General features: G+C 34.2%; 5 protein-coding genes, 1 long non-coding RNA gene and 1 other non-coding gene across 12 annotated transcripts; 1 reads left to right on the top strand and 6 right to left on the bottom strand.

Annotated features, from left to right (window-relative positions):
- Positions 1-372: 372 nt before the first annotated feature.
- On the bottom strand, positions 373-3,402 carry LOC108193204 (uncharacterized). Its single transcript, XM_064081685.1, has 7 exons — positions 2,241-3,402; positions 2,023-2,098; positions 1,653-1,938; positions 1,488-1,558; positions 1,093-1,363; positions 917-1,002; positions 373-778 (listed from the first exon to the last, which is right to left on the bottom strand). Exons 1-7 carry the CDS (start codon positions 2,366-2,368, stop codon positions 521-523), a joined length of 1,176 nt encoding a protein of 391 aa, XP_063937755.1. The 5' UTR covers positions 2,369-3,402; the 3' UTR covers positions 373-520.
- Positions 3,403-5,612: 2,210 nt separating this feature from the next.
- Positions 5,613-7,194, top strand: LOC108193205 (uncharacterized). The gene is made up of 2 exons (XM_017359769.2): positions 5,613-5,892; positions 6,025-7,194. Exon 2 carries the CDS (start codon positions 6,052-6,054, stop codon positions 7,066-7,068), a length of 1,017 nt encoding a protein of 338 aa, XP_017215258.1. The 5' UTR covers positions 5,613-5,892; positions 6,025-6,051; the 3' UTR covers positions 7,069-7,194.
- A 1,722-nt stretch (positions 7,195-8,916) lies between these two features.
- LOC108193849 (uncharacterized) lies at positions 8,917-12,458 on the bottom strand. Its single transcript, XR_001801292.2, has 4 exons — positions 12,230-12,458; positions 12,105-12,150; positions 11,478-11,967; positions 8,917-9,231 (listed from the first exon to the last, which is right to left on the bottom strand). It is a non-coding gene; the product is annotated as an uncharacterized LOC108193849 (long non-coding RNA).
- A 1,566-nt stretch (positions 12,459-14,024) lies between these two features.
- On the bottom strand, positions 14,025-15,759 carry LOC108195091 (PHD finger protein ALFIN-LIKE 5). The gene is made up of 4 exons (XM_017362023.1): positions 15,651-15,759; positions 14,952-15,186; positions 14,571-14,679; positions 14,025-14,243 (listed from the first exon to the last, which is right to left on the bottom strand). Exons 1-4 carry the CDS (start codon positions 15,757-15,759, stop codon positions 14,025-14,027), a joined length of 672 nt encoding a protein of 223 aa, XP_017217512.1.
- A 2,239-nt stretch (positions 15,760-17,998) lies between these two features.
- Positions 17,999-21,120, bottom strand: LOC108194047 (nuclear transcription factor Y subunit A-3). Of its 5 annotated transcripts, none has more exons than XM_017360940.2 (7): positions 20,702-21,120; positions 19,805-19,914; positions 19,349-19,699; positions 19,092-19,195; positions 18,930-19,001; positions 18,643-18,813; positions 17,999-18,529 (listed from the first exon to the last, which is right to left on the bottom strand). In XM_017360940.2, the coding sequence occupies exons 3-7, from the start codon at positions 19,665-19,667 to the stop codon at positions 18,161-18,163; spliced, it is 1,035 nt and encodes a 344-aa protein (XP_017216429.1). In that variant the 5' UTR covers positions 19,668-19,699; positions 19,805-19,914; positions 20,702-21,120; the 3' UTR covers positions 17,999-18,160. The 5 variants fall into 5 exon arrangements, with proteins under 5 accessions (XP_017216429.1, XP_063938221.1, XP_017216426.1 ...); XM_064082151.1 differs by having other exon boundaries at positions 19,805-19,872; XM_017360937.2 differs by having other exon boundaries at positions 19,349-19,914.
- Positions 21,121-21,998: 878 nt separating this feature from the next.
- Positions 21,999-23,993, bottom strand: LOC108195582 (uncharacterized). Its single transcript, XR_010285489.1, has 3 exons — positions 23,205-23,993; positions 22,424-22,473; positions 21,999-22,350 (listed from the first exon to the last, which is right to left on the bottom strand). It is a non-coding gene; the product is annotated as an uncharacterized LOC108195582 (transcript).
- Positions 23,994-24,919: 926 nt separating this feature from the next.
- Positions 24,920-26,005, bottom strand: LOC108195208 (uncharacterized). Of its 2 annotated transcripts, none has more exons than XM_017362161.2 (2): positions 25,853-26,005; positions 24,920-25,405 (listed from the first exon to the last, which is right to left on the bottom strand). In XM_017362161.2, the coding sequence occupies exons 1-2, from the start codon at positions 25,866-25,868 to the stop codon at positions 25,170-25,172; spliced, it is 252 nt and encodes an 83-aa protein (XP_017217650.1). In that variant the 5' UTR covers positions 25,869-26,005; the 3' UTR covers positions 24,920-25,169. The 2 variants fall into 2 exon arrangements, with proteins under 2 accessions (XP_017217650.1, XP_017217651.1); XM_017362162.2 differs by having other exon boundaries at positions 24,987-25,402; positions 25,853-25,983.
- Between the last annotated feature and the right edge of the window lie 1,752 nt (positions 26,006-27,757).

The raw sequence follows: 27,757 nt of genomic DNA, 5'->3' as shown, positions 1-27,757 counted from the left end.
TACCAGCCATCTGCTTCCACCTACACTGCAGGATCTATTTCAACTATGAACCTCAATTCTTAAAGTCCTGGAAACTTAGAAGAGAGCTGAAGAGAGAAACAGAGGAGTCTTAGTTATTTATTTATGTTAATCTTAATTAATCAAGAGTCACATGTTCTGGTGAACTCCTAAATTATTATCTAACTTATCCTAAACTATCTAAGTATGTGGAAGCTGTTTAATTATGTCCGATGACCTTATGCTATTAATCAGTTTATTACATGACCATGTTTATTATTTTCCTTAAAATATTAAGGTTTGGGATAACTGAAATTTGAAATTACTGTTAACTACTTGAGAAGGCGTGTAATGAACAAACCTTAATAGAGCAACTACATCTAAATGGATTAGTGGAATAATCAACATCTTTTAGCATAAAACACGTCAACAAAATCAGTCAATTTAGAATAAGGATTACATAGAAGTAGGAAAACAAGTGCAGAGTCTGAAGTACTACATTTGCCCTGATTGTCGATATTAATTAATTCTCTTTTTTAACCACCCGAACAGAGAAACGGTCATAACTCCCAGTGGCACTCTCAAAAACACACACATCACCTACCTCCAAACCAAGATCATCCCTAAATTCTATCCATCCATCATGAATTGTGGTCCGATATAACCTTGGGTTTTTTCTGTGCCTAACCTGAAGATTCCATGCTTTTTCAGCTGAGTAAACCTTGATGTAGTCCTTCTTCTTCCATTTGACCGATTGGTGATAGAATTCGTTTGATATATCCTATAAATAAATCAAAAAAAATAAAACATAAAAATGAATGAGGTCATATAGCTATTTATAGATTTATAGAAAAGAATATGAAACATAACATATAAAATAGGACTGTTTAACAACTCATGAGTTTGGAAATATCAATACCACTCCATAGCAGTACTTGCTCATGTGGAATGGTTGTACAGTGATTGAAAACGAACCATGAATGCTTGGATTAGTGGAAATTGAACCTTAAAAGATTGTTAATACAATAAATTATTAATAACACTTATATCTTCAAAAATTATCATATAAAACTGTAGTACAAAGATGGAAATTACCAACAGATAACGGCCCTCCAACAAACATGACCTCAACAAATGCATCATCAAATGCAGAGATCGTAACATTACCATAAAGCTCATACTGAAAGAGCAACAGGTTAAAACCACTAAAATCATCAATTCCAACATCTCTACAGAAAGCACTAAGGCCACGAAAGCGTCGCCGTTGAGCATCATAACGTGCCTCAAACTCTTTGCCGTTACTAAAAACAAAGCTCTGGTAAGCAGGAACCAATGGACATGATATCTCAAAAGACAAGGGAGGTTCCTATTAAAAAACAAAAACATACAACAAAAAAAATATGATTAGTGAAATGGCATAAACAAAGATGATAAGACATATGCCAATTTACTAAACACGTGGTCATAAAACTAAAAAAACTAAAACTTACAAATTCATCAGCCAAGGGATCCTGATCTGTAACAAAATTTATGAATCTTATACCACCATTCTTCATAGAGACTAAGACAAGTAAAGAATTAGAATCTATAATTAGAACATGAAATTTGTTTTTGGATTCATCCCCACTTTTAAAAAAATATATTAACATGCATACCAACACGAGGAACCCTTTTCTGAGTAGAGTGTACCAAGTGCGGATAATCAATTTCTCTCTTATCCTTTCCTATGACGTACACATTCAGATCAGTCATGCCATTATATTCAAACAAAAGCATTTCACCAGCAGTTAAATCGAAATCCTGGTACAATGTCTGCATTCCTTTGATGATGCCAGTATCTTTTGTGAATTTCACCGGCAGTTCATACCCATTCCGAAAATTGAAAAAGAAACGCTCTGGTAGTCGGTCCCCATATCTACCAAGGATCTTCTTTGGGACTTGCTGTGCACACAAGACAATTACAAAGTTTTTAAGCAGGACATAACTGAAATAAATAGTTGCATGTAAGCCATTAGTGAAACTTACAATCTCATCAGAATCGATATCCTTAATAGTCAGGAATTTCAAGAACTTCTCAAATATGAGCCCAGATGAATTCATACTGTACAAAGGGATGAAACTGTATAAGCTCCATGCACCCATTAAAGATTTTTACCCAAGAAATAGAAGGATAAAAGCTGAGTAACTAATAAAATATATGGTTAATGAGACAACAATTGATAAAGGATAAAATTATATCATACCTCACAATTACAAGACACAGCGAAGTGGTTTCAGACAAAGAAGATGATGAAGTGAAATGGGGCTTCTTGCTTAGTCTTGGGGAGATAAGTAGAAGAAAAGAATATAGGTTTTTTTGAAACTCCAGCATTAATAATTACTTTAATGAAAACGGCTGTGCAGGTCTGCAGGAGTTACACTATCGATACAATATTTAATGTACACATTCAACTTTAATCTTTATATTTTAATTAAATTTCACATAGCAATGTTACCTTTTATTTATTTATAAAAAATTATATTGAATTCTTATTCTTAAGAATATAACAAAATATATTAATCAAGGAAATAACATCACTAAGGAAAATTTAAACAAATTTTGCCAATGAAAAAACTTTTAGAATTATTTTTGATTTTATTTTTAAAAATTTTACAAATAATCTTTATCATGCCCATGCGTAGCGGGCAACAATTACTAGTTATATATTAACAGGGGAAAAAGTTGATTATAACTAAAAGATCTGCAAGATTATTGTAGAGCAATAACATGTCATCAAATAAATAAGGAGAGGCGTAGAGACAGGCAGTGGCGGATTTATATGGGGGGCTTTAGCCCACCCCTGAGCCATAACAACTTCAATTTTCTTTCTAAGTCCTGAGATTTGTATATTTTATAAATGAGTCCACCCCAATTATTTTGAGCCCATTCATTTTTATTGCAAGCCCAACCCATTGACTAAATAATCTACTACATTATACCCACCGCTCTCTCCTGCCGCAGGTGAAGTGAATTCAGTGAAGTGAATCAATTAAAAGAGAAAATAATGCTCTGCTGCTCTTGCTCAACTTAGTAGTTTAGTGCTTCATTGCTTCCCTACCCTTCCGCAAGATTCAACTTCAGCAAAAAAAAATTAATATTTATGAAGCCCCCTCCTCGGTAAAATTCTAGATCCGCTACTGGAGACAGGTCTTCCGGAATAACATCTCACTTAGGAATTGAAAAAAATTCTTTAAGTTGGATCATCTGTTTCTAAACATCGAGGTAAATGTAGAGTCATACTGGATAAGTAGATATACCTATGCTTGCGACACTGGGATATATACTCCATTAGCGAGTTACAAATGTATACTAGTCTACACAACTGAAAACACACATTACATTAACATTATTTTTCTCAGCCATTTAATTAGAAGGCAGTAACATGAAAAAGCAAGCAGCGAGGAAAACTACAAATTAGAACGTTACACACTCACTCAAAAATTGTAATGAGGGTTAATAAGATACCGAAAAGTGAAATCTTTTTTACAAAAATGTTATCAAATTCATTTAATATTTTCTCTTAAAAAGCAACAGAAGAAGTAATACACCAATGCTCAGCCCACAAATCATTCATACCCAAAAACTGTCTACCATAATGCTTAGCTTAAAAATGATTAAAAATACCTTGAAAAGCACTAGCAACATGATCATTATCAATCTCAGGCAAAACCCATTCTTTCTCACACCATATATCATTTCCACAAGGCCAACTAGTCTTTTATCAACAGAATATGAATCAGTTGAAAGATGGGTCCGTTTTAAAAGGAACGGACTGTGAAGAAAAGCCATGGTTTGAAATATTGGAACTGGAGGGGCTGGATAGTTCAGTTTGGGAAGTCAGGTTTCACAATTATTTGAACTCGTTGTGGTCTTCCCTTGCACAATTCACAAATATTTATATTTATTATAATAAATCTTGATTCCAATTTTATAATTTGGATAGGATCTTAAATACATTTTTAGTCTTGAATTACAATCCACTTATATTTAAATTAAATTTTTTTGATATATATATATATATACCTTTTTTTTTCTTTTCGCGTGCGGTGCGCGTACACAATTTCTAGTTAGATGCTTAAATATTCTAATCTCATAAATATCTGACATGTTCCGATCTCATTATATTTTATGAAACTTGAAATGTTAGATTTGAATCTAAACTATATATCTTTATATTTAAAATTTATAGTCTACCAATTAGATCACAATACAAAATCAAAAATTTAATTCAAATCAGATCCAAAAACGTAACCTTATTAAAACTCGATACTTGAGTATATGCATTATGACACAATTACACGCACATTTTTATTCGTAATATTTATTATACTTTGACCCCGTCGTGAACAACCCACTTCATGAAAACCCTAGTGTAAATCAAAATTAAATATATTCTCTCTCGTCTCAATCGTCGTTCTTTTGTCTCTTTTATTCAAACCCTAAATCTCATTTCAAATCTTCTAAAATCGTTCTTCAATCTTTCTGTTTCGTTACAATCTCTTTCGAACTAGATTCCAACATATGTGTAGCTTAGATTTATATAATTTTACATCAGAAAGGAGCTTTCCTAGATGATCCGTGAGTCCTGTGGTTATTGAATAGTTAGATATCTGGATGTGACTTGAATATAACTCGTAAAATCATAAATTATATTTAATGAATTAAGATTTGTTAAGTAAAAAATATATGCGAATCATTTTTGGACAACATAGCTCCTTCAAACTCAAGTAAACTTTAATTATTCGTTGAAATCTAGTGTTCAACTTATTTACTATTTAGTAGTATATGTTAATTGTTAAATATCACTCATCTTGATCTATCTAAAAGATAATACAATTTTGTAAAACACATTTTAATATGATCTATTTTAGAAGTAATTGAATTATATTCAATATGATTATTTTTATCAACTAAAACAAACAAAACGAGGTTCCATAGTCAATCGAGTAAACCCCGGACCCTTATAATCACAAAACAGATTTAAACTTAGCAATCTTGAAGATTTCGCTTTTAAGAAAACGAGAAGCCTTTCCAAAAAAAGTCTTATACAAGGCATGAGACCTAGCATACGGGATGGAATCTAGTATGAAGATTCGGAGCTCCTCCAGGCTGGTCTAGAGACTTTATGAGATTTCAGTGAGTCCAATATAGGTAAGTGGAGTCGGGAATGCACCTCGAATGGATCATGGGGTAATATCATAAAGAACTAGTTATTATTAATTTATATTTAATCACTAATATATACACACACACACATTCACACACACCTTCGTATATTAACAACTAACATATTTTACATTACATTAAATACATCCTCCGTAATTTAAAAAGATCATATATAAATTGAATTTACGCGGTTTGATTTGGTAATTTTTTTTTGACGCTTCAAAATATCTAAGTAGAACAAAATATAATTTGCATAACAATTCATTTTTGGAGTTGTCTATTTTATTTTTGAGTGGTAATTTTTGGTCATCAATAACCAGAATACTGATATCAAATTCCATTGATTTTCTGGATATCTAGAAAACGAGGAGAAAAGAAATACATGTAGAAGACGAGAAGTTGGTGGAGTGGATATGGATGGTGACACCTGACGTGTCGAGTCCAAGCTCGGACAAAAACATACGAAACCTATACTCCTCCCATCCTCAACCGGCTGCCGGGAAGTTAACCGACACGTGTGCGTCTCCCATTTTACCTATTTTTCCACAAAATAGAAACCTCACTCCCATCTCTCTCATCCAACTTGCTCTCCTCTCTCATCCACTCTCATTTCCGGCGATTCTCCCCGTCGCCACCCCTGTTCTCGCCGTTCGCCGGCGATGATGATCCAATCGCCGCCATCTCTTCCGGTAAGAACAGTCATTAAACGCTTTATCTTAACATAACAAATCATGAATATCAAACTCCTTTTAATCAGTGTATAGTTGATTAATTAGGTTTGTGTTCTGTGTGTGTATATTTTTGTGTGTTTCTTATTGAAGTTGAGTTGTTAATTAAAAGTGGCGAAAATGAGTTTGAGAACGGCCAGGGAAGAATCGGATGAAGATATGAGTTTACCAGCTGATATTGATTGGCATATGCTTGATAAATCCAAGTTTTTTTTCCTCGGGGCCGCGCTTTTTTCGGGCGTTTCAGTTGCGCTTTATCCGATTGTAGTCTTGAAGACGAGGCAACAGGTCTCGTTGTCTCAGGTTTCTTCTGTTAGAAATGCGGTGTCGATTTTTCGACATGAGGGATTGTGCGGTCTTTATAGAGGATTTGGTACTTCTTTGGTTGGGACGATTCCGGCTAGGGCTCTTTACATGACTGCTCTTGAGGTTACTAAGAGTAATGTTGGTACGGCTACGGTTAAGCTTGGGTTATCCGAGGCATCGGCTTCTGCCATTGCTAATGCTTCGGCTGGTTTGAGTGCTGCGATGGCTGCTCAGCTTGTGTGGACTCCGGTTGATGTTGTTAGTCAGAGATTAATGGTTCAGGGTCAACAAAATTTGAAGTTACCTTCGGCTTCTAAGTATCAGAATGGAATTGATGCATTTAGGAAAATTCTTAGGGCGGATGGAATTAGAGGGCTTTATAGAGGATTTGGGATATCTATACTGACTTATGCTCCGTCAAATGCAGTTTGGTGGGCGTCTTACTCTGTTACACAACGACTTGTTTGGGGAGGTGTTAGTTGTTACTCTGAGAATGGTGTAAATACTTTGAGACCGGATTCAAGAACGGTGATTACAGTTCAAGGTGTTAGTGCAGCCATGGCCGGAGGCGTTTCGGCTGTAATTACAATGCCATTCGATACAATCAAGACAAGATTGCAGGTCTTGGATGGACGGGACGACAATGGACGAAGAGGGCCCACAATTGGACAGACGTTTAGGAATCTAGTAAGGGAAGGTGGATGGTTAGCTTGTTACAAAGGTTTGGGACCTCGCGCAGCTTCCATGTCCATGTCTGCTACTACCATGATCACTACATATGAGCTTCTAAAACGACTATCAGCTAAAACACCGGAGGGTTCAACACCATGAATGCGATTAGTCTTTAGTCCTGGTTAAAAGAAAAACAAGTTTTACTTAAAGTTCAACTAGTTGTCTTTTGTTTTTCTATTTGGAAAGAGTCATAATCAATAATGCAATATTGACAAGTTGTTGCCATCTTCACCTTCTTCCCACCTTATCCATACATTATCTTATGTTAATAGTGTGTTATCCACAACCTTTTATAAAGCTACTATTTAATTCTCTCGTTAATCTCAAGATTAGTACTTTAAACTCAAAGATTATCTTTTCCTGACTTATTTGTCTCATAACATGGATAGATTCTGAATCCAAATTTTTAGCAATATTTTCATGACACAATGAAGGCACTAATCTTGTTAGGTTATTCGCAGGCATCCATTTAGTAATGGGTCCATGTTTCTTTTTTAATGTTATACGTTGTGGTGGGCAGAAGAATAGCTTTGAAATGTTGTAGTGATACAGAAGCTAAATCTTGATCAGTACACTGTACAAGCACCTACCATGTTCTTTTATCGTTTTTTCTTCCAAGTATTTATGATACTTGTGACATTGTTTTAAAAATTGATGATTAATCATCGATTAATTCATGACATGTAGTTTGACGAATTAATTAAATTTTCAATTATTCAATTAATTATCCGATTAATCCTTGTTCAGTGCTACTTATGAAAGGGGACAATGTTATGATATTCGTGAATCATTTCAAAGTTGTACCTTAATTTAAAAGGCCGGTACAAATCTATTTCACATTCACTATACAAGCATGTATAAATGCTTAAAATGTCTATGCAAGTGTCTAGATCCGATAGAATAAAAGAAAATCATATCTGTGCTCGTATCCAACGTGTAAGAAAAATATACTCCCTCCATTCCAAAATAATAGTCGCTTTGACTTTGTGCACGTATTTTGAAGTGCAAAAAAAACATACTTCTGCATGTTATTTTTGAAATTTTCTTCTTCTGAATAAAAATAGAGATGTTAAACTTTTATTCAGAAAAAGAAAATTTCAAAAATAATGTGTAGAAGTATGTTTTTTTTACACCTCAAAATACGTGCACAAAGTCAAAGCGACTATTATTTTGGAATGGAGGGAGTATTCAAATAGGTTATCATGATTTAGTTTGCAATGTATAACAACATGTCAACACTCGTTTTCTTGATCTGAGATATGAACTGCTTGTATTTGATTTTGTTGTTGTACTATATAACAACATAATTTGGATATGCTTAAACTTCCTACAGGCATCGAAATCTGTTGGGCCGAGCTGAAATCATGACATAATAATAACATACGATACAAATGTTAAACGACATAAGAAGTAGAACTAACCAAATCCAAAGTCCAATAAATGTCTTTGCTAAATGTAAGATCTTAGAAGTGAAGTCTAAATTTTCATAGTAAAAATCTTGTTTATAGTAAATACTGTGAAAATGAAAGAATATCTCTGGTCCAGAAAGCCGAAGACACTTGTTACACCACAAAATATGTTGGGGCAAGGCTTATATTAGGACTAAAGAGGGATAAGATCCAAACTACCATTAATATTTGAACGGTACACCAAGTAGAACTAATTGAAATCAAGTCTAATAAGTGTGTTTGCTAAATGTAAGATCTCAGAACTTGTCTTCAATATTGTGAAAACAAAGGAATAGCTCTGGTCTAAAAAGTTAAAGACACTTATTACACCAGACCATAATTTATCAAATTATGACTAGGTACCTTAGACAAATGTTTTAGAGATACGTATATGATAGAACAAAGATCGAGGTCAATAACGAGCTTTCTTGACTTGCTGCGATACGAACAAACTATATATATTGTGCTTTTATCTAAAAGCACTATATATCGTAAGATGTTATATCGTCAAGCACAAACCCATGTTCTAATCATTCCCATTTGTAACAAAATAATATAACATTATGGTCATTTCCCACTGCATCAAAGGAAGATATATATAGTGTCTTCATGAAGACACTTGTTACATTGGAGTCTAGAAGCATGATATTATACTGGAAAATGACTTTGTGTTTTGGCACAAAAGTTCTGAGATAGTACATAAACCCATTTAAGAAATGTAGCATTGTAGAGCACATCTAGATTCCCTTCTTCACAATCAATGGCGAGCTCTCTTGCACGAGCATTCCTCCTTGGTCTTTGAATATCCAGCCTCCTAATTTATTTACATATAATGATAAAATCATTGAGCAATTTAAGAAACATATATTTCCCATCCTATTTTCGTCATAAATGTTCATAAAACCAAGTCGAGACCGGTCATTCAGGCTACATTACCTAGACTTATGCAGACCGAGAAACAAATACAATACATGTTAAAGGCGGGCACTGCTTCCCATGTGATATAGAAATAAAGACCATGTATATATAAGAGCATCTCCAGCAATGTCCCAAGGAGGTTTCCTAAATATATGATAAGGAATTCAATTTCTAAAAAATAAGGACTCTATATTGATTGACAACTCCAACAATAATCCCTATTAGTATTAATTATAGTATTAAACTCAATTTTTTTTAATAAAAAGATAATAGAAAAAATGTGGGAAAGAGTGTGCAAAAGATGAGAGTTGGATATTTAATCATTAAAACCAAACGAGGAATGGGGATTACCTATTTATGAAGAATGAAAAATGGATCGTTGATGTTTAGGTGCTCGAGTAAATGTTTGTGCATATTCCTCAAAATTATAGCTCATGACATCATATAACTAATCTGATGGAGATGTTCTAAGTTGAAAAGCATAAGATTTCAAATATAGTATATATCACAATGACATGCACTCCAACATGTGAAATTACTACAACAAACATGTCTTTTTATGGAAGATAATTAACGACGGAACTACTGCACGCGCGAATTTACGACTGAATATATACAAGTCAAGCAATCATCTTTTTTTGGAAAATAGGATTTGGCTCAGTATTGCCCATTTTTATTAATTCCGGGAATTCTCTGAATCTCAAAGTTCTCATTTAGAAGGTTTCTGTACCAAGACTCGATCTAATTAAGTTGTTTTGAGATTAGCATCTGCTTTTGACTAGACACTTAATTAGCTACACCCGCAGGCAAAAGGAATGTGGTTCATGTTGTAAAAGCATTGGAGATATATGATGTTTATATACATTACTGCTTTATCACCAAGTAGAATACAATTTAGTTTACTTTGCTATTTTAGTTTTATTATATTATGTTGAGGATTATGCTTTCTTTTTATTAAGTGGACAAGATACAGAGTTGGATGCTAGTTGAACTTAGTTGAAATTATAGTACTTTATTTTAGCTGATTATAGCACAGACCTATAAATTAAAATATATAGATGGACCTTGCCAACCAAAAAATGTGAATTTGAACACAATCTGACAAACAATAGCACAAACCTGAATAATTACGATATTAGAAAATTTACTAAAATTGGCAGTGTGAAAAATATATAAAAAACAGAGCAATATGAAATCAAGATTGTAGCTAAGATGATATAATTTAAATTTGAAAAAATCTAGAATTTACGGATTTGTTGTTATTAACCTTTTACTGAATTTTTGTTTATATACATTGTAGAGCAAGAATATCGCCAATGGAGATGATGATGATGATATTGATAACAGCGGGAGTGACCACGAGAGTATGGACTCCGAACACTATGACATGAGTCATTACTGTACATAACTACATATAGGTGTCTCTAGGGTAAGTCTAGTAATTAGGGTTGAAGTTTAATTAGTATATTGTGAATGCAATTTGACTTCATGTGGATGTCTATGGATGTTTTTATGACTTTTAACCTTTTACTTGCGTATGATTATGTATTTAGGATGTTATTTTATAAAAATTATGGTATTCGGGATTTTATTTGTTTGGTTGGATTAGTTTCTATTATTTAAAATGTTATTATATTAGTAAAAGGTATGTCGGTGGAATGCATGCTTGGACAGGGTTCAAGATTGATTTTGAATATCATAAAATGGCGGGAATACAGAAAATACGGCAGATTATTTTCAAAAAGGACAAACATATGACGGTTACATATTGTCGAAAGTTCTGACTTTTTCCATATCTTATGACGGATGTTTATCAAGAATTTTCGTTGTTAGTTAACTTACGACACACATTTCTCCGTAATAAGATACAAAAGTATTGCTTGTTTCGTTTTATATTATAAAACAAAAAATAAGAAACCAGGATCCATAATTTATATTTTACGATGGACTATGTGTCGCAACTTTAGCTATTATTTCAGGAAAACTGTGGAGCCTATCAGGTTGAACTTGCAACGCTTTAACTGAACTTGTGACGTACAAGTGCATTTTGAATATGTCAATGGCATTGCATATCTAATCCACGTATGCAAAATGGAATCCGTGACAATTGAAGTACGCAAACACGCTTATAAATGAGATTACCTGTCACCGGTAGCTAATCCAGATCTGCCGGAAAAATAGTGAGCGGCAGCATCCAACCACGCTTCACTTCTTCGAGCAACAAAAGTTAATCAGTTCTTCTCAGGCATCACATCTCTAACAAAGTTAATAAACGGAGATTTTGGTAAATTTCGAGGAGATGCTTCACTAGGTGTATCGCTGACCTCCCACTGGCCATCAGGAAGACCATACCAGCGCAAATTGCCGTTTCCTTGAAAAAAAAATATAGAGTGCAGGGAATTACTTGTAGACATTGAGATAGGAAACTGGAACACGGGTAGAAAAGCAAAATCTTGGGCTGAAAAGAATTATTCATAGTAGATGATGTTACAGATAAATAAAACAAAGGTAATTACTAATTAGCAATGTATTGAAAAAAAATATCCGGAGAATTAGTCTACTTTCCAGCGTTTTGGTAATCATGTCGATATAAGACTGAAGAAATCAAACAGCATTAGATCTTAGAAACAACCTGCAACCACGTACAAGACAATAGGTTAAATTTAATCAGATTAAACAGTTCCCAAAAATATGCAAATTATTATCTTAAGAATTCGTACAATCAGATATATTTAGCGAGAGAGGGGGGCGACTGGCGAGGGGGTTTACCTGGATCACACTCACACAGCATATATAATTGAAAAACATCTGCAACCTAAAAAGTAAAACAAATTAGATTACGAAGAATGTGTAGAGAGATGTTGGAAAAGAAAGAAAGAAAGAAGAGGAAGTACCATCTATGAGTGAGATCTCTAATTAAGAATCGATCAGGGCGAGCCTTGAAATCATTACAAAATCTTTAACATCCCAAGCATTCGTCCATTTCTGTAAGTTACTGGACACAGAGAGGGAGAGAGGAGGAGTAAACGGTATGTGATGGGGTGCGACTCCAACGAGGGTTACTTAATTGGAATTCCATCTATCTTCGGCCGGATGTCTGCTCTTGGTAATAAACACGTGGCCGTTCCAAGGTGAAAGGTCAAAATCCTGCATCAAATACATACAATTAATTTTACTTTCGTATATTTAACTTCTTAAATTATTTATAATCAATTAAAACATTACCATGAGTTTAATAAATTACAACTTTTTTTAATGTTACCAAATTATATTGTAAAATCCTAACTTGAAAGGAAAATGGTATTCTAAAAAATTATTTCAATTTTTTTTTCAACTGATGTGTATTGGCTAATAATAATGAGACCCTCTTTGTTTGTATATCATTTACAATTTTCCACTTGTCTGCCCATAAAAAAATTTGAAAAATTATTTTGAATGGTTAGCAAATTTAAAAAATGAATAGTTAATTTCAATTCTGAAAATTTTGGATTCACATTGAGTTAACAACACAGTCGACATATACTTGTTTTTACACTTGAACCGATTCAAGTTGTGTTTTACATTTGAACTCGCGAGTTTGACGCGCATACAAATTTAAAAGTTGACTGTTTTTAAATGATCTGTTAATATGTGATTTAACGAGAAATATAACTATTTTAAGTTTATTTTAAATTTATAATCAGAATTTCATTATTACATTTTAATTTTATGTATATTTTTGTTCAGATTAACGATAAAAGTAATTCTTTTACAAGAATGTCCTAGTTACATATTTAATAAATTTTTTGCTTACACTAGAAGATGAGATAAATTAAGTAAAATTATAAAATATGCAAATATAAATAAAATAAATTAGTCTTAAAAAAAATCAAGTTAATGATTGCAAATCTAATACACACGTTTGCTTTCACATATATGTGTGCGTTGATATCCATATATTCATTAGAGATGAATGTGCATCTTATTCCTATGAACTTGCAGGCTCAATAGTTTAGGATTTTTTTAGCAAAGTTGTCCATTTTATATTTTGATATTATGTGCTATATTATGATTAATGAATTATTATTATTTTTTATTGGGGGTCTCAATGGATTTTTCAAATATTTACTATCTTATACATTTAATATTATTTTCTTAGTCCAAGTTGGAATTAATATTATTTATGATAAATTATTAATTTATCAAATATTCATTTATAGAAATTTTGCTCGGGTATAGTTAATTTAAATTGACCAAATAAAAATGAAATTTCAGATTTCATGATTGTTTACTCATGTATATGACTCTATCATGTACGGCAACAATCTGGGCCATGAAGAATAGTATAATAATAATATCAATTTATGTAATAAAAATAATTAAATGTGACATTAGTTCCTCGTTAATTAATTTGTAATGTGTATTAAAAATTTTAATACATATAATGATCATCTATATATATTTTCTTACACCGCTCTATATAAATAAATGTATGATTTGAATAGGCCTAATTTCTTCCTAACATGCACAAATCTTTCAACCATTCAGCAAGTAGAACAGTAATTTGAACCCAAGGTCCAATTATCTGGTGATGATATACAGGAAAATGACTGGGTATCTTAATTAGCTCAATTTTTTTGAAGATACATCATGGAACAAAGATCTAACTAATATTCAGGAGAATGTATATAGCTGCCGATGTTACACCAGTCAATGATGACGAGCTCTCTTGACCTTGTTGTAACGTCGACAACTACGCCGTTTGTGGCCTTGTTCTAGGTCAGCTCTCTTGATCTTGTTGAAATGTGGACAACTATGCGCTTCCTCGCCTTCTTCTACTTGTACTTCTTCTTCTTCATCTTTTGCTACTTGATTCTCGTCCTGTCCTTCCCTTTTACTTTTATCTCGGTCTTTCAGAGAATCGCACCCCTATATATTTTTGTTACCAAACAGTTACTAATCATATTATAAACCAATATAAGAAGCTGGTGGCAAGCTCAGATCCATTTTGAACATATGATAAACAAAGCAAAAGATATATGCACGCCGACTATTGTGTTATCACTTATCACTGCAGATATGCTCATCATATGCATATATAGAAAACATGTGAAGCGGCTGAGCACTACCAAACAAATAAAATTTGGACTAGAAAACCCTAGTTATTATATTATATGTACCTTGCCAACTGGTGAAAAATATGGAACAAGTTGGATTTTTGATTATATTGAAACAAAAGAAGTGCGCGGTTCTTACCACTTTGGGGCTTCCTTTGTTGTTTGTGCTACTTTGGGTCTCTGGTTCTTCCCAGCCAAACAGCTCATACAATGTTGGGAGATTATTTATCATATGGTGAAGCTGTTCCCTGCATATATACAGCACATAAAATGAATTGGCACACAATGTGAGATCCTTATAAAGTTATAATTTGTTTTGATCTAATTATACAAATCGACAAATTGACCTAATACAAGTTAACATATTCATATGCATTGATTCAAATATGTCAATGTGTATCTAACAAGTAACAATTATATATGTAAATTTATTTGGTAAACAGATAAAGTATGTCAATGAATATGCACGCACACATGTATAGGTTAATGCTATAAATCAGACTTGTAGAAAGAGATCTACCTGTCAGCTTTGTCAAAGCCAGATTTAGCAGCATAATAGAAAGCAACAGCGAGCAACCACGAATCACAGTGAAGAGCCACCAATGATACCCATTCTCTAACATGCATCCTCTTGAGATGAAGGTTTATACCTAAAACAGGAGCTGGGATTTCCCTCAGCTCCCATTTATCTGTAGCTGCGGTGACCAGCTCCCACTGTTTATCAGGAAGCCCATACAACCTCAAACTCTCCTTGACTGGAAAATTAAAATAAAAGTTTTAGAGTATGAGTACTTTACAATTGCAATTACCATAAGATTCAAAAAATAGGCCAATGAGTATTAAAAAGGTTTAAGATGATGCTACAGATATCCATTAAAAAAAACTAATAGGAACAAAATTATAAGAGAAAAGAATTAAATATTGATAGGATGAGAAATTTATAAGCTGCACCAAAGATCTTAAAAAACAATTGTGAAGTTGACCTTGACAGAAATGCAAAAATGAACCAAAAACCACAAGACAAAGCAGTACTCGAACTAAATAACTAGTACTCCATAGAAGTTACGTGGGGAAAGAGAGAGCTCACCAGAACGACACGTCAAATAAAAATCCCGTACATCTGCTAGAAGAAAAGAGAACACACTTGTAGATTAACACCAAAGAGAATTTAAAAAACAATCATAGAACATATATACAGAGAGGGGGAGAGAGAGAGAACCTGCAGTGAAAGCTCTGAGAAGACCCACACGGCGTCCTAGAAAATCATGAAATATATCTTCGACATTACAAGCCCTAGGAATATTTTGCTGGCTCTCTCGGGCGGCCATTTCTCACTCTTGTTACTATCTTGTTGTGGACTGGCGATGGCAGAGATACAGATGAGGGAGCTAGGGAAGATTACCTATAGAACTTGTTATATATAGGGCCGAGGGAAGAATTTGAACGTTACGCGGGTACTATTTATTCTCTTCTATATGATATGTATGTAAGAATATATTCACTTTTTGGAATATATTATACCGAATTAGTATCTTAGGTGCCTACACTGATAAATTCTTCCTTTTCAATAACAAGGTATCGATTTAAATGAGTATTTTGTTTGTAACCAAAACTTAGCGGAGAACAATTGTTTTGAAGACTTTTTATTTCTTTGAATGTGTATGGTTCTGCGGTAGAATTATAGTTTTATAGTGTTTTCAAGTTAAAATTTGTTTTACGATCCCTATCTAATTTTTATTAGTAAAATATGAGATATATATTTATTTGCTAAAGAAAATAAAATTGTAGGTAAATCAGTGAGAAAAATAATTAAAAAATATAAAATGAGACATACATCTAGTTATTAATTACTTAATAAATAATTTTAGTTTTAAAAGGTGGAATAGATTCTGGTATTGGAAATTGAATTCAAGTTGCTCAAAATGTTCATAATTGTGGTCATTTTCCATAAATATAACAAAAGAAATATATATTGGTCGGTGTGACAAGACGAAGACCCTTGTTTTCCTTCTATTCATGATATTATCATGAAAATATAAAAGTTTTAAGGTTATACAAGAACAGTAATATCAAAACCATTTAAAAATTATAGTACATCAAACTCTCATGCATCATCATATATCAACAATAAACTTTATTAACACATCAAAATGTCATGCATCACATATATCAACAACAAACTCTCTTGCACAAGCATTTCTCATATTCCCTAAATATCCAGCCACCTAATTAATTTTCAAATAATTATAAAAAAAAAAGAAGAAGAAGAAGTCATATGCTAGTTTACGAATAAATTTGACAGTTTTAATCGTTAATATGCATACAAAACAAGTAAAGCGCCAAAGAATGGAACATACTCAATAAAAATATATTAATTAGGACACGTATTACTTATTTTAAATATATTAAAAGTAAAAATGCTTACTATTCTAATATCATGTTAGAATTCTAATAAAATTATTATTACTGTATATATATATATATACACTACATATAAATATTATATGTGTGTGTATTTATATCTATATGTATATGTATATACATAGTCAAGTATATGGAATCTTGTAACCCACATATGTTCCGCAAGCAAAACAAATATTATCGTGCATAGCATAGAGTAATTTTGGTCAGTTAGCTAATAAATAAATTAGAGTTTAGATATATTTTAATAATATGATTCGCTTATATAATTTTGAACCACAAACTTGTTATCGAACTCGACTCGATTAATTTACAAGTTAAATTTATTCTTAACCTAATCAATTTTAAATTTAATTGATATGAGTTGAGGTACTTGTGAACTCGTTAAACGGAATAGAAATTAATATCAATATATCTATTTACAATAGAAAAAATAATAATAGCCAATTTATATTTATAAACAATTTTGAATTCGAACCAAAATTTTGAATTTTTTTAACTCAAATTTGGCATATACTCCATTTGACTCGTTTAGCTAAAAGATAGGCCGAAGCTGTTCAAATTTAAATTATATAAGAATTCCATCCGGAAGAAGATGAATATCAAGAGGGCGTCGTCGTCATACATAGCCACGTAGGGGCTGTTTGCGTTAACTTAAAAGAAGTAATTTATTTCTCAAATTAAAGAAGTGGAGTAGAAGTGAGAAATATATAAGTTAATAAATGTTTAGAAAAGAAGTAGAAGGAAGTTAGTATTTTCAACTTCTTAAAAATAATTCTACTTATATACATAAACGGGTCAAGAAAAACAGAAGTAGAGCTATGCTTCTACTAACCAAAATTTCTAAAGCGATATTTTCGACATTCAATATTGCGGTCGAAGTAAATTTTATTCTGACCAGCTTATTTTAACAAGTTTTATTACGCCATCCTTTGATCATATCTGCTATTTTTGACTGTTTCTGGTCGAAAGTAAACTGCAGTCGAAATTGGCGATTCAAAACTAACCGCTTTTTTACACTAGTTGATAGTTGCTAGGTACTAAATCCAAATTGACCCATTTCAATATGTTCAGCATTCAAATCAAATGTCTTCAAAGTTCAGACTTCAACAACTGGAAATAACAGTAAAGGAGCAAATAACAATATGGGTGCAACTTCAATATTTCAGAATCAATAACACAAATACACAATGTAGCTAAAGAATGCCCGGAAATAGTTCAGCTTTTTCTCGTCTGTTTGAACAGCAAGAACACTGGTTATTAAATGAATGAACTTAGCCAAGGATGATTTCCCTCTAAACCAACAATCTAACCTTTGGAGCTAATGCCGCCAAATTCAAGACTACTGCAAGACTTTGTTGGCTTTCCACCGCGTAGATCCATCCCAACATGAGCAGGGTAAGAAGAGAAACTTGTTTCTTGCTGCTGGAAGATGCTGCAGCTGTCATTGTCTGAAATGGTCATCATGTCATAGCACCAGCCTGTGGGCGAAGGATTTATATCGTAGGTCTTAGGTGAACAATGAAGTTCTGTTTTTAGTATTGTGCTGCACGTTTGGGATTGAGTTGATTCTGAGATTGGGTTAGAATCTTCAAGCTTCTTTTTGTTGAGAAAACGACCTCCAGATCCTCTAGCCCTCTTCAGGGCGTGAAGATGCCTCGACTCATGGAGATATGGCTGTACAATGTGTAAACAAAATTAGCGACAAGATAATTTATAGGTCATCAAAAATTGACCAATGACCATCAATGTTTCAGCACAGGCAAGGTGAAATTCACCTATGGATTCACCTTTCGGTTTCTTATGAGTTTCTTCTGAGCCTCCAGCTTGGCACGATATTCTCTTCGCCTTAGAATTGCACCATATTGTTTGGCATTTACATATATAGGTTCATCTTGAGAAAAGTCATTTGGTAGTGGCACTCGAGCAGAAGCTGCAGCCGTTATATGGGGATGATAGACCTGAGAAGAGAAATATTTACACATCCTAGACCAATCAAAAATAAATGAAGGCAAGGACCGGTACCAACGAAAAGATGACACTACTAGATGTAAAAACATGGAAATCCACAGCTAACCTCCATTGGTTCTGTCCCAGTAGAAGGTAATCCATGACAGTATGGATCAGGATATGAAAGTGGAACCCTCTCCTGAAAAAAAGAGCAATAAACAGCATTACTACTTGCAGACCTTATTGTTTAAGCTGAAAAGTAGATATTTAAAATGTATTCTTGGCTTACAAGTTGCTGTCTGAAATCAACCAGAGGAGGACAAACATAATCGCGAGCTTGCATTGACAAAATTTCTTTGCTGAAATCAAGTTTTTCATGGATTGTCTTGTAACCTGGTAATTGGAAAATTAAATTAATGCAATTGAAAACAGAATGTTATTTTGACAGATATAGGTGATAAACATCAGTGACTGATTTCAAACAGGACTGACCATAGCTATGTATAACAAGATACAAAAAGGATTGTAGAGAACTGAACTCTTAACTGGACTTTGTAGAGATCATGTCTTGTCCACATAGGTTGCTTGCTGCAGCACCAGCCACTTCAGGGTATGACTGACTAGACGACTGAGTTGGGGACAGGTCCAGGTCTTGGAATCGGAATTCCAGTTGTTTAAAACTCTGACAGTATGAAGATTGGGCTGCCATCTTCAAACTCAAACTTTTTGATAGACATGATTGTTCAGCATATGAATTATCTATGTGTGATTTGGCGGACGTCCACCAAGGTGAGGAGCCAATGATGCATGGGGCCACTGAATCAGCAGTGCTTAATACAAACTCTTCCTTCAGCAAGTCATGCATATTTGTAAACTCAGTCTGGCCTCTGTCTAGAACTTTGAACATGTAGCCCAAGGAGACGCCTCAAAAGGTTTTCCAGCCACTATTATGGTAAGCAAAAATGTAAAGTGCAAATATATACAAATCAAAGGAAAAGAGACCTTTCCGGCAAAGAGATGCTTTTAAGCTTTGAACAACTCAATGTCCTATGGACTGTCTTCTTCTCAGGCTGAAAGACAACAGAAACTATCAAACGTAGCTGTCATTTTACCTGTTGAAAAGAAAAATTAAAGATGCTGTCGTGAATGCCTCACAATCATTAGACACGATATAATACTCATATTTGAAGTTCTAAGATCATATGTTGTAAGAAGTTTCAATAGTCAATCCAATGTGAACTATCAAATGTCAGCTGACCCTCCCTATTCATAACCTCCGAAATTTCAATAACTTGAAATTCTTTCTTTAGTTTTTGCCTAACACATGCATAGTGAACTTGCGCAGAATCTAAAGGAATTGAATTTGATAATTCTATTGAAAATCAAACATCATGATTCAATGATAACTCCCTGCCAGAATATTATGCAGAGAGTATGGAAACAAAAAGAGGGAGAGCGTGGAAGTTGCTCTCTAGACATAAGAATCCGCCTATTTCGACTGGAACAGATGAGACATGTCCAGCACTCTATTGACTACGAATCTATGAACAGGACTGAACATAAACACAAGCATCCATCATAACCAAAAGGTGGGAGTACTCTTGTAGATCTCCAATGACCAAAAAAGATGTTAGAGATGGGGGAAAACAGAGCATCTAACAGAAAAAGGGCACATACAGAAATCGACACCATGCAAATATTCAAACCCTGAGATCACAAAATTCATATAACAGGAAACACAAAAGAGAACCTAAAGCGCATAAATTCAGAAGCATAAACACATACACGTATGCAACTCTAGCCAATAAGAAAAAGTATGATTAGCCTGAAAACTCATTAACAGCTCAAACTCGACTCGTTTAGTATACGTAGTCATATAAAACCAGGAGAAGAAAGGACCTTAAAGATTTGGCCGGAAGTCTGGGGGTGAAGAGAGGGATGTTGGGATGGACTTGTGCCTGTCTCCTTCCCACAAACTCTCAAGATTCTTTGAAAATTCTTAATATTTGTTTGAATTTTCAACAGATTTAAGTGTACTTATCTTCTTGGTTTTGCTCTTAACTCTTTCAACCCCTAAACAGAAGCCAACTGCCACCTCTCACCCTACAGGCCTACTTCCTCCATTAATAAACACTGATCACCATTCACCACCCACCTTCTTCAATATTTTAGAATACTTAAAAATGTCTTTCTCACCTGTGCTTTCTTGCCAGAGTATCTTGATTACTTTAAAACCACTTTTTTTATTGTTGTTGTGTAGTGTGTTTTTAATAGTAGTATTGGTAGTAGGTACTATTACTAATATACCAAGTAAATTTCATAATACCTGACCTCTGCCAATCTATTGCTTGTAACCATCTTTGGACGTTTTAGTATCACTGGCGAATAATTTAAGATTAAAACTTTCAACGATTAAAAAAAATGCTTAAAGATGATTGCATCAATTGTTTGTCAGGGTCTGAGCCTCAAGTAAATTATGAATTGTATACACTTGTCCCTAAATTCTCAAGTTATAGTTTGAAACTTGTGTAAAGAAAAGGAAAGAACTCAAGTTCCCACCCTTCACTTTGTTCTAATTTCAAGATACACGAGGAATTCATGAATCTCATGATTTTACATAAGAAATTCAGCCCAAAATGTTGGTGCCCTTGATTATCAGTAGTAAAATACTTAAAATCAACTACATAATTTTGAGCATTTTATTCTCTAATCACGAGTCGAATAATGCTCTATTAGTATTTGAATAGCAGGGTTTTATGCTTAATTAACCTAACAGCAGCACTGCAGCAGCATACTAAGCAGTGATTAGCAACCCCACAAGTTGGAAAGATATGAACACTAGCTTTACTTTAGAAGCAAGATTAGGTACTAATCAACTACGATTAACTAATTAAATGACGATATAATCTAATGACGACACGTTTAGCATGAAGATATTATTCGTTCTTATCTTCACATATCAAATGAAGTTCTGAATCCTCGTACATAGGAATCTAACAATGCTTCTAATTTAATAACTTGTCGTTTAGATCAGACGACACCTGGAGACATGAGTGTTAATTTATCGTTCATCACTGTTAAAAATGATAAACAAGATTATCTGTAAATCATATATTTTATTATATAAATATGAAACTTTCACTAAATCTAGAAATAAAATTTGAAAGCCAAATGTAGTTTATGATTGTACGTGGTATACAATCATATTAGATGATTTTTTGAATTGAGCAAGAACCGAACCAGACGTCTTATCAATTATATCTGAGAACTACAGATGTACACTCAAACTACCAACAGAAAGGAGAATAAATTGAAAAACTGGAGGCATAAGCAAATCAACTGTATCTACACAAGCTTCATCAATGTTAAGGTCCATAAAATGAAGGACCACACTTGCATTTCCAGCCCTCAGGTTGATAATTAGCAGACTGAATCTCCAAATTTGCCTTGGTGGTGGGTACTTGGGTGGCCTCGCATGGAGTACAGCCATAGCACTTGTGCTCACAGCTTGGTGGGATCGAGCCTAGTAATTTGTTCATCATTACCTCCTTCAAAAACGGATCAATTCTAAGTTCTAAGAAATCAGAAATACAATGAGAGTATTAAGAATGACTATAATACCTTTTCTGAGCTCAAACTGGTTTCTGATGTCCAAGAATTCTGCTTTGTGCCTGTAGAAAAGAAGTATGTGACCACATGAGTAGGAGCTTGAGTTTTTATGCTGTAGTTATATCATCTAACACTTCTCAAGTAGTTTTACAATGTTTGTGAATTCTCATCAAAATAGTCTCTTTACACATAAGTAACTGGAAGTCCTGTTACTGCGACTAAGCCAAGCCAAGATATGATTATGATCGATCTATTTTGGTAATATCAAGAACTTTAACTGTTATTAGATCAGGCTAGCCTCACACTATACATATTACCTGCTGGCAGTGAGAGGCATCAGATCTAAATTGCAATAACATTTTTCAGAAACAAGAGATGTAAAATCATTTCTCTTCTTGTATTGAAAAGTAAAGATGCATAACAATTCTGGTTTCAGCTTAGTAGCTTACTCAAAATTATGCTTAAGCTAAAATTCATGACACCTGGGAAAATAAACAATGCATGTAGAATGATATTCTATTCTAATTTATACGTCAGACACTCGAACATGGCTAAAGACACTGAGACATTTTATTGTGAGCGCAAACATGCAACATTTTCAAAATATAGTCAGATCCAACACTCGTACACATGAAATTTACAAGAAAAAAGGCAGTGAATCCGGCGTTTGGACAGTTAGACATATGACGAGTCCAAGTAATACAAAAGATACTACATCGCTATTGCAAATAGTTTTGTTGCTTGGATAATCAACAGGCCATTAAAGAGAGATCTGAGGATGCTAGTCACAAACCTGTTGTTTGCTGAACAGTTGGAGCATGATCTGGGAAAAAAGGTCTGCCGCTGCTGTTCAATACACAAACACAACTCTCTATATGGAGGAGGATCATTATTACTACAAAAAGTATGAACCGTCTCCCTTTCATCTTCTTGTTTCTTGGAACTTCAGATGATGCCATAGCCATACATATAGAGAAAATGGTTCAGATACAAGTGACTTCTACTTTCTTTACTTCTTCTGCAACTCACTTCTGTCTAGTCACCTATAATTGACCATTAGAAAGAAAATCTTTGCTGCCTTGGCTGCAGAGCATCTCTTTTACATCAGTAATTAATACTACACTATTTTGGGACCATAAGGAGGAAAAGAAATTAAATTTGGCAAGTGACTGGCAGAACAATGCAGATAGCTTTTCAGAGAACCTCAGTACTGAAACATTGAATGAGTCTGTTAAGAACTTAATACACCTTTTATGCAAACCTATATTCAATATGCTACTTAACTTTCATCATTTCTATGAGTGTGTATACATGTCATGTGAATTAGGATCTATAGTGTCAGCTGGTAGAAACTAATATCTCCGTTCAGATCCATTTCAGGCTTTCTTTCTCATAAAGACAGCCACAATTCTCTTTTCGCCTTTCAAGAACCTTAGATAAGCCAACACGAGAATCAAAGCTCATATTTTCCGAATGGGCATAAAGAGGTGTTTGAAACCATGATGGGATGGGAACAGATATAATATTTTAAGAAACCCGTATTCAGTTCAGGCGAAACTTGATTCGCTATCCTTTCTAAATCATAATAGGGTCCTGTTCCTTGCCAACCGGTTGCCGGGAAAGGGTTATCTAACACACTGTACGGGGGCCATTAGATTTAGATTTCAAGGGCTCAGATCCAATTTTGAGTTTGGAATGCATCCGCGGATATTATCCGCGGAAAGGGGAACTCCCATTCCGCGGATAATATCCGCGGAAAGGAAAATTTCCCTTCCGCGGTTATTTATAGCGGATCCTTTGAAAACTCAAATTGGATCTGAGCCCTTGAAATCTAAATCTAATGGCCCCCGTACAGTGTGTTAGATAACCCCTTCCCGGCAACCGGTTGGCAAGGAACAGGACCCATCATAATATACCAGATATATCTTCAAAATTCTGAACTTGAAGAACAAATAATTAAGATATTAAGATAACAATATGACAGAGAACAAACAGGAATGCAAGTAGAAGCAGTGGAATAGCAACCACTTCTTTATTCCATCAATGCTCAAAAGTTCAGTGCCAGTTGTTGGAGATAAACTGATTTTAGCAACAAATCTTCAAGTTATTCTTAATCATTCTCCAGAAGAGTGGACAAGAAGATTTGAATCAAAAATTTGAGTTAGAATTTCTAAACATCCAGGTTTCTACAAAGGACAGTTAATAACTATGTCTTCAGCACTAGCAAAGAGTGTACAGACGAGTAATCAAATCGCAACAAACTCTTAGACATCCAAACTTACTTCTCATTCCAAAGCAGAAAATAAGAGGATAAAATGTCACTGTGAAACCCTTCTATCCTTTGTGAATAACTTTCTACTTCAAAAACCTAAACAGATAAAAAAAATCCCCTCCACTTGTGAATATCATACCTTGATAGCCTAAACAGCTGAAAACAATATGTTCTATCAAGGATATTTATAGCATGTTATCAAAAACTTAAATGCAGATGAAATAAAGGACTCAAGATTACACAATTCAGTAAGATGTATATCAACATTAAAACAATGTGTACATATCATTTCTTATACAAACATACAGTAAAAATAACAAATAATTGAAACATGTTCTTTGTTTCCTCCCTGACAATTACTTAACAGCATGTTACATATTACAGGATAAGCCGATAAGGTAAAGCAGCAAATGATCAACATCACGAATGACGGCTTATGCTAAAACAGTGTCTTACAGGGGACTACATCAATGCCTGATGATGTGCTTATTTTTTAGGATGGACTATTTCAACAATCGCTTCAGCAACAGCTTGAATCTCTTCCTTTGCCCGTTGAAAAACACCAGGACCTTTCACTGCCTCAACTGGTGTAGTTTCATCAATATCGTCACTTGTTCCATGCGTCTCCTTATGATGGTGAGGAGATCCATCCCTGTGAGCTACTGCCTCAACCTCCTCCTTGGCTCTTTCATATAAATTAGGTGCTTTCACATCCTTCTCTTCTAAATCACGCAAACCAAACGTAAGTACCTTAACATTTATCTCCCTAATCAACAGTATCTCCAAAATCTAAGCTCTTGCAATTATCACATCTTTTGATTCACAAACAAATACAATACGTTGTTCAGAGTAAAAAAAGTACACCTGTGGCATCAATGAAACAAACCGAAAACTAAGGCCACACATTGCGAAAAAATCAGTTCTTCTGAGATGGGTTGGTATTCATAATCTAATCCAATACTTTAGTGCTCAAGATTAACATCAACAACAAAAACTACAAAGTACAAATAGTTACTTTAAGTCCAACCAACTAAATCAAGAACTATAATATTAAAGACAGAATCTTTAGAACATTCATGCAATAATCAACGAATAACAACAATAAAAAGATCAAATTGGTAAATATAAAATTAGAAAGTAAAAAGTCAAGATTGAAGAAGGGTTTGTACCTGAATGAGTGTTCATAGTTCTGGGTCAGCTGTCTGTTTTCAGACACTTGAATTTTGACCTGTAATAACGCTTATTCAGATTATGGGTCCTGAATCAAGAGTCCAGTTTTAGTGAAAGAAGCCCAATGATCAAGTTAAGGCCTACTCTGAGAGGCTTTTATTTAGGATTTTGGGCTATCTTGTACATCTTACGAACCGGCTTCATTATATAATTAAATTTAAATCTAATTTTTTTAGTATTTTATGGATAAAAGTACAAATGTAATTTAAATTAAAAGAAAATAAAAAAGCAACAAAAATAATTTAAAGTACAAGTGTCAAATGATTTGAGATTGTATTCAGTGAACTAACCATTTGATGGACACCCAATCTTAAATAGTAGACCAGTGAAAACTATAAACTTTGTTAGTATTGATTTGTACTGATAAAGGCGGAAAGATATTTCATTTTTAACGGACCAATTCATAGAATCCAGATAATATTTTTTTTTAAATAAGTCTATTTTTATCATTTATAACGATTCAAATCCATATCAAAACAAAACAAAAACCATATCAAACCTAACAATTGTTAGTCACAGCGTCTCGGTTAACCAAGAATATAATCTCCAAACGAAGAATTTAATAATTATAGGATCCAACAAGTCATGTTGCATTTTAGTTGAATCAATAAAATGATGTACGGAAGAGTGGACGTCGGATTTGCTGTGGTTTTATACTAAAATTAGAACCAAAATCATTTCTTTATTTATTGATTTTATAATTGAATATAATATATCAATATATACACATGTATATATTGAATATAATCATTTCTTTACACCGTATAATATAATCAATATATACACATGTCTGTTTAATTTTTTTAAAACCAACTAAGATTATAAATTATTCATTCGTTTATTTAAAAAAAGTGGATTTATTATGAATTTTTAGTTGGTTTTAACCTAAAATAGGTGTCACCGGTGAGTTTGACTTTATACAACTTAGATGAGTTTAATTTTACACGATTCGATTTCTAATATCTTTCTGTTGGGTTATAAGCCTCTCAGCCCAACTTACCAAGGTCCAAAAGAGGCCCGGTCCATCATTTGAACTCCAACGTCACTATTGCAACGGTCGCGTGAGAGAATCCCGCCACCTTTACTCGCCATCACTTCCCTCCCGCATCGGGCGGGAGCGTTACAAACTCAGGCTCATCTCCCTCCTATATAAAGTGGGTAAATCAAAGGTAAAAGACACATTCACATACATACTCATACATACACACTTACGCTTGCAGTTCCATAAACCCCTTCCTAGAGCCACTAACTTATTCTCACGCCGGAGGTGAATCGGGGGGACAATCCCTCGCATTCTTCTCTATTTCAGGTCACTTTCAGGCTTCGGCATCCGGCGGAACTTTGGCTCCAACATTGGCGCCGTCTGTGGGAACTGCAAGTAGAATTTCTTATAAATCAACACCATGACAAACACAACCGAACAAACCACTGGAAACACCTCCAACCCAAACCCCGGTTTTGACTTTGGCAACAGTCCCGAAGGGCTGCTGCCCACCCCCGAGGAACAACAGCAGATGCTGTTGAAATGGCGGGAAGAACAGGCTGCTAAAGCCCAATCTTCCAAGACCAAAGAGCAAGAAGCTGCCCGATTAGCCAAGAAGAGGGAAGCCGATGAACTGCGGCTGAAGGCCCTCCAGCTACAAAGGGAAGAAATTGAGCTCCAGGAGAGAGCCCTCTGAGAGGCCTTGGAGGCCGAAGGAGATCGAGCGCCAGAAGGCGAAGGAAACAAGAAGAGGAATCGGGAAGACCAAGACGGGTCTTCGGACTCCGAGTCGCACTCCCGAGGGCCTCGTCACAGGCATGTCACACCTTCGGATTCCGAAGGGGAGGAAGGCCCCCACGTT

Source organism: Daucus carota, chromosome 7 (assembly GCF_001625215.2).
Source record: "Daucus carota subsp. sativus chromosome 7, DH1 v3.0, whole genome shotgun sequence".
Lineage (NCBI taxonomy): Eukaryota > Viridiplantae > Streptophyta > Magnoliopsida > Apiales > Apiaceae > Daucus > Daucus carota.
Note: the sequence above shows the minus strand (reverse complement) of the source record. Positions and strands in the feature narration are given on the sequence as shown.